The 15,010-nt window shown below is 29.2% G+C and overlaps 1 protein-coding gene across 1 annotated transcript in view; it reads left to right on the plus strand.

Moving 5' to 3' along the window:
* LOC106467286 (rho guanine nucleotide exchange factor 11-like) overlaps window positions 1-10,513 on the plus strand; it is a 164,225-nt gene extending 153,712 nt beyond the window's left edge. Inside the window, exons 21-26 of the mRNA XM_013927625.2 lie at window positions 705-814; window positions 2,931-2,994; window positions 4,263-4,340; window positions 6,337-6,479; window positions 7,011-7,215; window positions 8,585-10,513. Of these exons, the coding sequence (XP_013783079.1) occupies window positions 705-814; window positions 2,931-2,994; window positions 4,263-4,340; window positions 6,337-6,479; window positions 7,011-7,215; window positions 8,585-8,826 (842 nt within the window). The 3' untranslated portion in view covers window positions 8,827-10,513. The remainder of the gene's footprint in view (window positions 1-704; window positions 815-2,930; window positions 2,995-4,262; window positions 4,341-6,336; window positions 6,480-7,010; window positions 7,216-8,584) is intronic.
* Window positions 10,514-15,010: the final 4,497 nt, after the last annotated feature.

The following is a 15,010-nucleotide window of genomic DNA, read 5'->3' on the forward strand; positions in this document are numbered from 1 at the left end:
TACTGCATATATATATATATATATATATATATGTACACATTTTATTTAAAAAAAAGTTGCACTATGAAAAGAAATGAACTCCTCCAAGAAATCCTGGTGATGCCCGTACACCATTTTATCAGATAAGGGTAAAGATGTGACTATAAAAAATGCTTCTGTACTTTCATGCCGAGGCAGTATTAAAACCAACAGAGAAATATTGATGTACTATATAGGACAAAATTTACTGACTTCTTTGAAAAATTGTTTGTGGCTTTTTCAGTGTGTATGCATCATCATATAATATTTGTGTTGGCATGAGAATTGTTTATTTTTCATTTTGTAGTTTTAGGTAAATAACTGGTAAATGTAACTTACAAATGCATGAGTAAGAATTAAGTAATAGATATTTTTGGTTGATTATGGTAAAAAATACTAACACATTTTGATTATAAAATGTTTTGAAAAGCTTTTAGATAATTTCTTATTTATGTTATCCAGTTTCTAGCTAAAAGTAGAAATTCAATGTCGAAATATCATTACAGTGCAAAATTTCACAAAGTTCAGTTATTATTACATAACATTATTTTTTAACGTATATAACTTTACACTTTGAATTCCAGTTGAAAATGAGATCTTGCATTCTTAAACAACTCTTTATACATTATTTTAGATTATGTGGATAAGGTTGGTAGTAGTAAGATTTTTTTAATTAACTTTATTAGAAAAACTGAGAAGAAAAGACCAGAAAATTGCTGAGAGCTTGGCTGAGAAGCAAGAAATAATAGCGGAATATCTTCAGATACCTCCTGGTAGTTTTGCTCATTTTGCCGAGGTGGGAGTTTTAAATGTTTATATACAAATAATTATATTAGATGATAGGCTAGTGAAACAGTCACACTAAAAGTTTGTTGCCTGTCATTATAAATACAGTAATAAACAACTGTGTGAATGTAATCTGCTTAAGGATTAAAAAAAAAGGCAGCTGCTGTAGAAAACTGTTCCAACAGTTCTCTTTATTGAGTTATGACTTGTGAATTTAATATTAAGGATAAAGGATAAAAATAAGGATGGGATTTCATTGGCTGAATAAATTCGAAATTATGATCAGTTTTACAATGGAAGTGTTTGTTTTATTTTTTTAAGTAATTAAACTGCCCACAGGAACAGACCACTTTCATGCAATATATGAATAACAGCAATTACAGATTCAATGCACATGTTGAATTCAATTAGTTAACATACATGGTAATAATTATTTACAAAAGACATTAACATACAAAGATGTAGTGTGTAATTACATGGATTGTAATTAGTAGAGATAGAGAGGAGTTTTGGGATATTTATTTAAAGAAGGCTTCAATGTTTTGATCACTGTAGCCTCTGTGTTTTTTTTTAAAAATTAAGAATTTGAATCTTGTTTTGCGATATGAAGTGTTTGAACAGTTATTTAAAATGTTCTTTGATCTATGTGTTCAGTTCTCTTCCAGTTTTGCTAAAATACGATTGTTCACATGTATTACATTTGATTCTATGTATTATTCCTTTGGTGTTCATATGACTTGAATAATCTATTCCAACCCTGTTCTTTATTTTTATACCTGGTTTTTTATATGATTAATGAGATAATGTTAATTTTGTGCTTTTTGATGAATTATTTTCATATTTCAGCAAGGTTGTTGCTGGCATGTTCTGTAAAAGAGGGTAATGGTTATGATAATGTTTTTTGGTTTCTTGTTGGATTGAATTTTATGATTTATTTGTTTTAGTTTCACTGATTATTCTTTAACATTGAAGTAACTATTTTTATGAATAAAAATCTTGGATTTTTTCATTAATTCACTGTTTAAATTATTGGAGGGGGGGGGTACATATGTCAAGTGCATTTTGAATTCAACATTTTAAGATTCCAAGATTTTGTATTGAATAGTGTGCAAATTTTGCCCTCATTGCATTGCTTTCCTGTAAATAAAAATATCAAATCCAGTTGACTTCCTAATGATGTGAACATTCAGAAAATGCTTAGATATATTTTCTTCATCCTCATTGGTGAAGTGGATGTTATATGAACGTTGTTGATGTGGTTTAAAAAACATTGTTACTTAAAGTCACAGTTATAAAAACCATAGGAAACATCATCATCATATCTGATCCAGTATACAGAAGTATGTATGGCTGTATTGAAGGCCTTCCACTCTGGTTGACTTGAGAAGACATTGTCAAATGATCTAGATAAATTTCCATCCATACATAGCTCATCAATTTGGCAGTAAGTTGTATCATTGAACCGAAAGCAAAACGTTGGTGCTAGGTCAAATAATGTCACTAAATTTTTGAAGAGGTATATGTTAATTATTCATTTAGAGTCATTGAAGATAGTTTATTATTGCAGTTTAATTGCATAAAAGATACAAAAAAACATTTCTACTTTAAAGCTGATTATGATATTGAATATATAAACTGCTTTTTTTCTGTTGGCAGAATCCTTCAGTTGCAAACAGGTACTCTTCTATCATACTGTAATATTCGCTTGTTTAATAACTACATGATTGAAGTCAATTTCCTGTAAACCTAGCAGTAAACTTTTTTTTTAAATTCAAGAACTCTAAATTGTTATTAAGTTTAATGTAGACGTTTTTTTAAATCAGGAACTTCATTATGCCATCAAAGTCCAGAACTCTGGAATGAATAGCCAGTGAAGAAAGGTTAATGTATTTTTAGAGCCATTTGCACGTATCAGCTCCTAGAGACTGTAATCTTGCCTTTAAAATGCTAGACACAAAGACAAAGAAGAAACCGTACTTAATTGTGATTTTGAAATATATTATGGGTGATTCTGTCATTACAGTTATTCTATTCTATATACTGTTATTCTATTGCTTGTATAATAAAGATTAACTCATATTCTTTCATATTTTAAATTAATTTCTTGAACTTTATGTTTCTTTCAGATTGCTAGTGATTTAGAGGGACCAAAAGAGGTTAAAGAGTTAGTTCTGGCCTGCATGTATCATGGTAAGAAACTTGTGCCTCAATATTGATTGATTCCACATGTATTGGCCAAACAGAAGACTTATAAAAACCTAGTTGATCTAATTGGTAAATATATATGTAGAAATAAAGAACTGGTCCCTGTTTTTTGTATTACAGTTTAATTGGGTTTCCTCTTGTTTTTTCTTAGTTTTAAGAAGTCTGGAGAATTTTGTTAAACTTTAAATTTTCCATGAGCTTAAAACAGTATTAGGACTCGTTAGTTTAAATGGGTGAAATTCATGGTAACAGCAGTTAGTTAACTATTTTACTTAGCAATGTTTATTTATTTCTTTATATAATCAGTTTCACATTGTTTATCTGTATACATGTGTTTGTGTATATACATACATACATGTTTAAGTATTAATTTTTTATATACGTGTATATATAGACATATACGTACATAGAAACCACATTTTATGGAAAAAGTATTGTATGTTTTGATAATGTCTTATTTAAGAATTTTTTGGTAAGTAACCAGTTATATCCTGTATTTCAAAAAGTACATGTGCATGAAGTTATTTATTTACTAGATATATCTAATTTGTGGTATCAATCAATCAGCCATGTGCTTTATGTAGAAAGGGACATGTATCCTTTGAATTACTAAATTCATCTTTCTCTTCTTGCTGTTAACAACCATCACATTTTTATTTGAGAAACTGGATATACTTTTTTCTCTGACAAGTTCATCTTTAAATTTTGAATAGCAGTAATTTTCATGACTGATTTTATTACATATGGTCACTGAATAAACTCCAAAAATTTTTCTGAATCACCAAGCACATGTAATCCACAAGTTTATTACATATAAAACTGTGCTATGTGGTACATGTGCATTTATTATCGATTGATTCTTTAACAATGTTTTACTAACACAGTATGTGCCTTTATATCTTTCTTCTATGCATAAACCATGCCTGTAATGCAGTTGTATTTAATCCTCATACATATGGACACTGTTATTAGTTTAAAATGTATATATCAAAGTTTTTGTATGAATAAGATTAACCTTAGTTCATATATGTCTTGCATTATTTATACTGATGGTCTGGCAGTTTACTGATAAAAGACTTGCACTTCATTTTAGTATTTTTAAAAATAAAAATAAACTGAAATGCACATTAGGAAAGTGTTTTCTTTTTATCTATTGAAGTTTCACTAATGATCTTCATATTAACCTACTTCTTATTATCCGAGTTGTTTTATGTTTGAAATGACTGATTAAGTTATATGTTATGTTTCTCTAGCAAATCAACTGACATTGCTATTAAATGAATCTTTGAGAGTTAGAGAAGAAGATAGAGTGACTGCTTCTAGCATTGAAGGTAAATCATATCAAACACTTAAATTTTCCATATATTGCACTTAGCAATTGATTGTAAAAGTTGGTTGTGTGGTATTAAAGAAAAAATCATATTTTGTTAAATTCTTGCCTATTTTATTATTTGTAAATTATTAGATCATTTGAAGATCTTGTAACCTCTACAAGGACTGCATTCTCTGCATTGGTAATACCTCATATAGTAATAATTCAAGTTTAAAATGTTACTTTGGTGCAGAGTTCTTGATTTGTATTTTGTAGATATATTTTTTAATTAGTAATTAGAAATATTGTAAGAACTTCTCTTAAAATTTGCTGTATTCACATTTATAACAAGAAAGATTCATACTTGCAGCATCATGTGTAAGATGCTATTTAAAAGATAACTTAGGATTTTTCCACACGATGCTGAAAAATTTAATATTTATTTAATGACTTTAAGCCAGCTCACTTTGAATTTCAACATGTGTATCCAAATAAATGTATTGGTTTGGGCTCATTTCTTTCTATCTCTAAACCAGCATTTGCCAATCTTACAATTTTTTGCTACTTATGGGTTTATGAACAATGTTAAAAGTTCACTTTTGTTTACTGAATGTTGCCACCCCTTTTCTAACCCTTCCTTACTCCTTGGAAATGTTTCTCTATGGGGAAACTGATTGCTGTGATTTCATTAGTAGTCTTTAACATCAAACTTGTACCAAATCAGGCTTTTGGGGTCTGGAGTTAGGTTGTATCAGCAAAACAAATCACTGAAATGTGTGTATGTATGTATATAAACAGGTTTAAAGCTTATTGTATGTATTCAATGTAACTTTCTGAATAACAATTTTAGAAAAATAGTTGGTTTCCACATAATTTTGACATGGTAACAAATTTAATGTTATTTTACACCAATGGCTGTAAATACAGTGAAATTGTATGAAGGTTTTTGATTCAAAACAAAGATAAAATTTATATCTTTATATAATGAAAACTTTATAGTTATTGTGTGCAAACTGTGGAATTCATCCTCAAAGAGGGGTGGGAAGATTTATTATTGAATGTCTGTGCAACTATGACTGTAGGAGCTTATAAATTAAATCTGAAAGTATGAATTAAAAAACATAAGAACTACCATACAAATATTACTGCTATTAAGTAATGTAGTGACATGGGAAAATGGTGAGGGAAGGTTGACAACATGCATGATAAAAAATTTGCATTTTACTGCTTTATAAGAAAGTTTTACAAATACGTAGGAAGGCATAAAAATCAGTAATTAAGACCTCCAACAAAGGAAATCATGTTTAATTGTTTCTTTTAAAAAACATGTCACAATGAAATCTTTTTGAATGTTTAAAGATGGAAATTCTTGTATAATTGCTATGAAGCTCATTTGAAGTTTGAAATTATTTTTGCAATACAGTAAAACAAACAATATAAAAGACACATTAAACTGACGCAACTGGCCATTTTTGAGTTAATTAGTGTGATTTGGTGAGAAGGACCTGACACTGAATCCTTTACTCACAAAACATTAAAAAATATGGAAATAAAAGTATATGTAAAATCCATAGCAATTTGAAAGCTTTATAAAAATCTCTTTTTATAGTAGTAGCTGTAAAGTATTGGTATGTTGATCATTAACTTTAAACTTGCATTTTGAAAGAAGTGAAATAACCAGGTTAACCTAGTTGAAAACATCTAAAAAAAGCCATTAGTTTAAACAGTTTTTCTCAGTAGCATAGATTACAATCTTCCTCTTCAAAATATTAATGGTAGGTAATGGAATTTAATTCATCTTGGAAAGTACACTGGGCTTATTTGGAGACTAACTTTCCATCTGCTAATGCAGGGTTTTTTTATTAGCTGTTAGCAGATGGAAACTTAAACAAGTAAATGGAATGTGTTAGACCTTCCAAGAAGACATTTTAGACAGGTTTTTGAAAGAGTATATGCATTTATGAAATATGTAATATATTATTATTAATATAAAAGAATGTTTTTACTTCTTTCAGTTATATGTGAAGGAAGCAGTGAAACACATTCAATTACTCCATCCCCTAAACCTAGTAGGAAATTCATTCGTTTTCCAGGAGTTCCACCTGAAAGATTGAGAACAATCTCCTGCACTTTGAACCGTCATTTAACTCATCTTATGGTCAGTAACAAAAACAGTTTATATAAAACTCAAAAGTTGCACTATATGCATAGCATAAGGTTGTTTAATTTATGGAGGTGTAATAAATGGTTTTACAGAATAGCTAAAAACATTTTCCTTAGTTCTTTACATCACAATCTATGTATTCTTTACATTTTTTTATACCTTATATTGTATTTCTAACCTGAGTTTGAAAAACATAACTGTATGTACAGTTGAGTAAGCATAAATTACCAGTTTTTTATTAATTAAGAGTAATATGTTTCCTACTGCCACATTTCATAAAATATTTCATTTCTTCTTACTACTGTTTCTGATGTTATGTTTCAAATAATTAATTGTAGCTTGAAGAGTTCAGTTGAATGTTTCTAATTCCCACTGCTAAGTAAAGTGGTGAATCATAAGCTTATTTTTATTCTGTGTGTTTGTATCAGTAGTTGTTTAAAAGGTAGACTTGTATTTTGTTAGTGTGTTATTTTTCAGTTCATTGCAAATCTACTGTATTACATTGATATGATTCACTTCTCTCAGTCTCTAGTGACAGAAAGAGAGGAAGAGAGGAATCAGCTTCGACAAGAGCTGCACACATCAAGGGAACAGATACACATGTTGCATGAAGCTCATCGTCATTGTGGTAGTCTTCATCTTCCCTCCCCTAACACTACAGAGAGTCGACCCAACAGCTTTATCTCTGTCACTTCTTCCTTTTCAGAAGGAGTTTATGATCAAGAATCAGGTAAAAAAAATGGAAGATTCTTAAGAGTTGTTTGAATAAGAAACAGTTTAAAACAATAATACATAAAAACTGTATAGTGCTATGAAAGATTGATAAATTTGTGTGGTATCTGTAAACAGAAGGGAACAAGATTTCTAGGGCTTCAGTAAATAGATGTAAAAAGTAGAAATAAATAAATTAATATATATTTGTGTGTATCAGGATACATGTGTAAAATATGAACAGAATAGATTACCATAGAAACAGTACCAAACATATATTAACCCCTTACCTACCAGGCCATTTTGTCTTATTAGAAAATACTTGTTTATTGTTTAAGTTTACTTAGAAATATTATTTCGGGTCTTGTATATTAACCATAAGGAGAGTACGTGATTATTGAAAAAATTAAAAATAGACAAAATTTGCATTTCATGGACGGTAAAAAGTTTTTAGAGATTTTAAAGTAATGTACTAAAACATAAAAAATAATAATTTCAAATCTGGAACAAATATAAATATCATAATCATTTCTTATAAATACCATTTCCTAATGTAATTTTCCAAGATATTAAAGATCATAATGCAAAAAAACTAAATTTATCAAAAGTAAAAGGCTTTATGTTTCTTAAACTATGTGCATTTATGAAAGTTCTTATGAAGTTTCAAACAATTTCATCCACTAGTTTTATTGTTGGAATGAAATATAGCAAGACTTGCATTTGCTACACAGAAAGTTAGTAGCCGTTGGTCATCGGGTTAATAAAAGTGTATAATATATGAAAGAGAATGTTTTTATATGGGAGTGAAATATACAGAAAATAAATATATTTCTTTTAACAAAATAAGATGTATCTTCTTAGTTGTAGTTATTTGTAATTTGAATGCTTATTTTCCTTAATGCTGCCTTGGGAAGAAGGATTAGGTGAACTGACCTCTGTTTTGTAAGGTAAGCAATGGGTCCCTTCACCATATATACAAAAAAGTAAGAAAATAGCTTTTTAAACTTCTACATTTTATCAAATGATAAAATACCTAGGTATAGGTTGAAAAGTGAGGCAGTGAATAAAATCAAATTCAATAAAAAAAATAAGCAAGTTTTGTTGTTTAGGTGTATGTGGTTGTAATTGTAACTTCTGTGGTTTATCTGCTTCATTTACACAGAAGGTCATCAGTGGAAGTGTATACATGTATCTTGAAAAGTACCGATTGATATACAGCTCTATCAAACAAAACCTTTTGTTTAAACTTGAGAAAATGGTGCACTTTGTTTTTTTAATCCACCTAAGTTAAGCCTTTGTTATATTAAACTATTATTTATATTTTCTGTTAGAAATGACTTCACTGGATATTTTGTTGTTATTCTTGATCAGATTCACATGTTTTATAGAAACAATAGCCAGAGAGAAAAGTGAAAATATGCCACCAGAAGATGATGAGAATCAGTCAACACCTTGTGAAGAAGAATTAATTCCAGAGATGTATCTTGATGCTCTTTCTGATGAAGGAGCATTGGAAACTGTTTGTAACCAGGAGATGACAGACTTTGGTCAAGAAGATAGTGGTGATGCAGTGATTTGTAACACAAGTAAAGTACCAAAAATTGCTGTTCCTGAAAATATCGCTGAATAATGTTGAAGAAAAAGATTATTGAACAAAGAATTGTGGCAACAAAAAAAAAATTCATATTATCTGAAGTCAAATGATAAATCTGAATCTTGCATGGGAGAAACAAAAAAATATATTTTAAAAGTTGTTGTTGAATGGAATGTCTATACATAGTTTCATGGAAATGTTGTACTGAAAGATGCAGAGTATCATTGGATCAAATGTTAAGTCATTGTTACTGAGTTAATAGCTCATTACTGAATGGAACAAATAGTCCATTATTAGGAAAAGTACATAAGATTTTAGAAACGTCCACAAAATGCAGAATTGTGCCTGATATAAGGAAGAGAAAAAATGATTATAGATTCAGATTGTGATCTCTCTCTCTCTTTCTCTCTTTTTTTATCGTTAATTCCCTGGCTTGTAAATCAGTACTGTTGACTAGTAGTAATGTAGCATACTAGAGTTTAAAGTTAACCATCTTATATTTATAGGTGGCAAAAAGTTCACCGACGGTTTTACTTGTAAAACAGTTTGTATTAATTCCATATTTTAGCAGTTAGTTGGTAAAGTAACAAAATGACACCTTTTTTTTTCTTTTTTTGATAAACTTTTGTGTTCATACTATGTAACTCCAGAAATTACTTGAGTCATGTGATTCTGATCACACGGTGGCAAATTTTAGGACTTTTGACATTAGTGTAACTTATATTTAAAGAAAGTTTACATTGTATTTATTTAACATTTCTTCTAAATATTTTTATTTTTTTTTTGCAAAGTCTTTTAACAGTTAAGTTAATGGATTTAATGGTAATCAACCATATAGATTCATTTTCATAGTGTTTGCATGCTTTTTTGAATTTGGGAAATATAATATCAATTTCACATGGATCATCTTTGATATTAGTTAATTAATGATAATATAGGAAACATTTGCTTCTCCGTTAGGTTTTCACTCACGATTGTTAGGTGAAGTAATATAAATGAAGACATGATGAATGAATATTTGTGACCTATCACCTTGAATTTATTCACTGAATTGTTTACTTGACACCATTGAAATATGGAGATTAATAAGATTTTAAAACTGCATTATACAATTAAGCCACAATTGTATGCATAGTATTTTTTTGTGCATGTAAATTGTCATATGTTTTGTCTTAGGTGCTACAAACTAGTGTGTTACTGTCCTTAACAAAACTGTAAAAGTAACTCTTAGGCCAGTTTTTGCATTTATTGTAAATTTTGAACATAATATCTTCCATATGCTGTGTACATGACGTGGGGTACAATCTGTATCATTACAATGTAAATACTAATGTGATTCCATAATTGGTGTTGGCTTTTTCCAGAGCACAATTGTAAATTTTAGATTAGCAGTGTATAACTAAAGTGAGAGATAGATATTTATCTATATATGACCATGTTAATCTATGGATTAGTAAACCTAATTCTTTTTTTTTTTATTTACTTTGAATAATGATAGTTTTTGTTTTTCAATCAGTACAGTAGGGTTTAGCCTATACCCTGATTTTGGTACTTACCAATTTATGTAGGGAATTTTAAATCATAGCAAAATAAGCTTAATTTTAGTTCTTCAAGATACTTTGGATAAATGGTCTGTCAAATGTAAGTATCTATTATAAAACTACTGTAATTTTGTGTGAGTTGTTATAGGAATTCAGAAAGTAAAATTTTCTCTGCAATGAAAGCGTAATATCATATTGTGCCTACTTTTGAAATAGAGTGCAATCAAAAACAACAGCATTTTGAGAATTGCATTGTATTATTGTTTCACAACAGTACAAAAAAGTAATGTCTCTCAGGTCTGAAAAAAAAACTGAAATGTCAGAGCTAATATTCCTGTGTATACATCTCATAGACATTTTACATGTGACAAAACCATTGTGTTCTTAATTCAGTTGTACAGAATAGATGTACAACAATTACATTTTGGTGGATACATCATCAGGACAATGATTATCTGTTATTTATTTATTGGGTTTCACATTAATATTAAATCTAAAAACTTATTTCATTATTCAATCCAAAAGAGTTGTTCAGGTCCAACTATCGTGACTGAAGTCCCATAAAAATACATTTACACAAAAAGACAGCCAACAGCAGTGTTCGTGCTCATAAAGCTTTGAACAGCTATGTTCTACTAAGCAAAATTTCACTCCACAGCAGTGATGTTCAAGTCATAAGTTTATTATTATTATGAAAAAAGAAATCAGACAACTTATGAAAAATTCTCAGTCACTTCTAATGTTCTGGTGTTGAGTATGGTTAAAATCAGCAAACATTACATATAAAATGACAATACTTAAGGCCAGTATTCTAATGGGAAAAAGTAATAGTCATCAGTAGTATTAACATCAAAGACATTTTCCTCTTTGGTATGGAAAAGTATTTAAGAATATATTACTAAAACTTGTAATATTTAAACATGAAACTCTTAAGTAATTTCTTAGGCATAATTTAAATAAGCCAGGAAAGTTAATAATAGCTTTATTATTTACCAACATTAAAAAAGAAAAATGATAAACTAGTGCTTTTGACAGGTGAACCTGTCTTATTTACAGGTAAAAGCAGAATGGTGAAATGCAGATATGGGACAAAGTCATGTTGGTGTGAATTATTTTACATATAATGGGAAGAAAAAATAGTTTGAAAGTTGAAGACAAGATTACAAAACCATAGAACAACCTCTTAATATTATTTATTTGTTTCATTTTTGTATATTTTCATTTTTTTAATTGGTAGGGCTATAATATTATATGATTGTTTTTAATATGGTTTACTAAATTTTTTTTACTATTATGAATTCACCAGCCAAGAATAATTTTGTCTAAAAACAGCAACTTAAAAAGTTCAGACTTGTCAAAGTACCAGTGGTAATACTTTTATTTAAGTCAATATTTCCCAATAATTTTTAAATTAAAAGGAAAAAAAAAAAAGCAAATGAAATGATTTAAGACTGTCATTGGTTTTTAGTGTGACTTGCTGTATAAAATGAAACATTGGCTTTAATGAACAACCTCTAAAGCTCTTAATGTTTTGACTTTAAAGTTTGCATCTCTAATATTAAAAATAAAGAAAGCCACTTTCCAGAAGAAGATTTGTTCGTTGGCATCACAATACAGCATCCAAATTGACTCTGAGAAAAATAAACACCAGACATTTTATTTGTCCAAAATGCTACAAAATTCACCTCTCTCCACATGGAAAAGAAAATCCAAATTAAGCCTAACTCAAACTGCCAAATGCTCACGTGATGTAAAAAAAATGGAATATTGCCCTTTGCATTCGGTTGTGTCCTGTGATTTTTTATGGCATAATAAGGAAAAATTTGATAAAGTGAAGCACTTTATAATGTTAAGCATTAAACCTAATTCTGCTACAATAATAAGATTAGTTACCAACATCAATTTTTTCTTTCAAGTCCAAGAAGTGTAGTTTTCATTTAGTTTGAAATTATATTCCAAATGTACACAGGGCTGGTTCATTGGACCAAACCTGTATTGGAGAAGGAATGTTGACTATAATTCTGAATTTACTGCATTTACGTGGCAAGCTTCTAGTAAGATGTACAAATGTGTTTTAAGCAAAAAAAAAGATATGGCACAAAAAATACTTCTACTCATGATGTGTCTTTAAATTGACAACACCAGTCAGACTCTGACAAGGCAAATTGCAAGGTGCTGTTCATGGAAAAAATAAAAGTACTTTTGTCATGGTACAGTTTGCTTATCTACAGTTTTTTTTTCAGTATCCCCATATATCTTGCATCTGGTATTTACTCTCTACTGCAAACTGTTACTAAATCAGGAATGTAAAAGGTTATAGCATGCTCACTTTACCCCACCACCTTGGCAGAATGTTAACAGTGTTTTACAGTGTGAATAATGATATGAAATCCAGGCCACTGCTGAGACATCTTGAGGAATAAGGATAACATATGAATCTTTTTAAATTCCATGCCAAAGGAAGTAAGATAGCATTGATCCTCAGCAAATGAGTTTTGAAAAAAAAAATTTATTAAACATGACCAAAATGTTTTTATCAGGGATCAACTCAAAAGTGCACGCTAATCTTTTTTTTTTTTTTATTTTTTTTTTTCCCGTATACACCAAACATGAATTGTCTTTTTTTTTAGAATGAAAGTTATTTTGTTTGCTGAAATAAGATATATCTAAACATTGTCCAGTTATGACCAGAAGCTTAACTCTTTGGTTTACAAGCAAGATAATTTCATTTCACTGTGAAAACTCATGTTAGATTTGTCCACAGTTAATACTGATTAGCGCACACATTGTTTTTTAAGACCAACTTTTCAAAACTTGCAAGCACAAATGTAAACATATACATACATATAAAGGAAAACATTTAACTAAATTAAAATATCTAACCTTCATTTACAAAAAGAAACAGTCTTAAATTCAAACATTTTATATTTTCAAAACTTGATTTAAAAAAAATATATTTTAACTCTGTATTGAGTCTTAAAATTAGTAATTACATATTAAAACTGTATTTAAGTTTTTCTTTGCTTAAAAACAGGACACTGTTTGAACCAAAGAAAAGTTTAAAGTATAACTGTTATTAGTTCTGAAACCTCTTGTGTCAGTAAAAAACTTTGAACCCAAAGATGCTCAAAATAAAGGTGATTCAGGTATTAACATTAGCCAATTCAGGAAAGATAGAATTAAATGGTTAAATATTGCATTTTTAAAATGTACATTCTTTTAATACTTCTCAATTAACTTTTTTAATTGCTTTTCTATATGATTTTGCCCCCCTCTCCCAGTGCCACAGCGGTATGTCTGCGGACTTACAACGCTAGAAACCGGGTTTCGATACCCGTAGTGGGCAGAGCACAAATATCCCATTGTGTAGCTTTGTGCTTAACTTAAACAAGCCATATGCTTTAGTATAAACATAAAATACCATTTTCGTTTGTATTAATGTATACCGAAAAAGTCCGAGCAAGTAAACTTAGTTTATATAAAATTTACCTAGATAAAGGTAATTTTTCAAAAGTTTGATCTCTGTTAAATTTCTAGATTAAGACCGTTAAAATCGGTTACTGATAATCTAATAAAAGTTTGTTGTATATGCTTCCCTAGAGTGAAAAGATATTTTGAATAAAATAAAGAAGATGATTCCTAATCTATTACATAAAAAAGTGTCATTCCCCTTTAGTAAAGTTTAACTGTATTTTCGAAGAACAGCAATTCAATAACATTTTTTGTAATTTAAATGCAATCTTAATTTTAACTGTTAATCCATTGACATCAATGGCGCAGGAAGTATCCATCTCGAACTTTGAGTACCAATTGAAATTTTTCAAAAAGATTTTTGAGATATAATCATCGATATTTTTCTTTGAAGACGAATATTATTTAATTCCCCTACTGATCTATTTGCTAGAGAATATATACATTGAAAACTTGACTTCGTGTTTTTGTCTTTGTTTTCCATATTGGGTTATTAAGATCGTACATTTTCCCCCAACAAATACTGCTGGTAGAAGGAGAAAATGAACTTGAAAAATTTTGGAAATTCATCGAAGAACGGCTGTAAAACTTTTCTTTTTGATTTTCATGCCAGAACAAAATGGTATTTATCTTTTTCAACTTACTAATATGATCATGCCAAAAAAAAAGAATAGTTTTGTGGCATGTGAAAATATAATGTTTCAATTACACTTTCAGAACATTTTCTTTACACAGTTATATAAAAATAAATTGAGTGATGCTGAAAAGTTTCTGCTTTGATAGTCATGCCGACAAAGAAGATACAGATCTGCCTTTTGGTTGAATGATATATTTTACAAAAATGGTAACGTATTCAAATATGATCTCAATAACTTTCAATTCTTTTAAAATGATTGTGCGATTAATTCCTTCTAAACGTCTCAGTTAGTTTTGGCTAGAATTAAAAAAAGAAGGGACATGCCAAATATATGTTATAAATTAACGGCTAAGCCTAACACATAAATTTAAGGCTGGCGGTAGTGATATTGTTGAAAGCAATAATTTAACCATTTCGAGGGGGGGGGGCATCATTTCTAGACCAGATCGAATCGTAACCTTTTATATGAAAACTTGAAGAATGATCATGTACTTTTTAAACAGGGCTATCAAAAAATTTTCAACCTCATCAAGATTGAGAAATCTTAACACTTATCTTCCATTTCCTTCTA

Source organism: Limulus polyphemus, unplaced genomic scaffold (assembly GCF_000517525.1).
Source record: "Limulus polyphemus unplaced genomic scaffold, Limulus_polyphemus-2.1.2 Scaffold78, whole genome shotgun sequence".
Taxonomy (NCBI): Eukaryota; Metazoa; Arthropoda; class Merostomata; order Xiphosura; family Limulidae; genus Limulus; species Limulus polyphemus.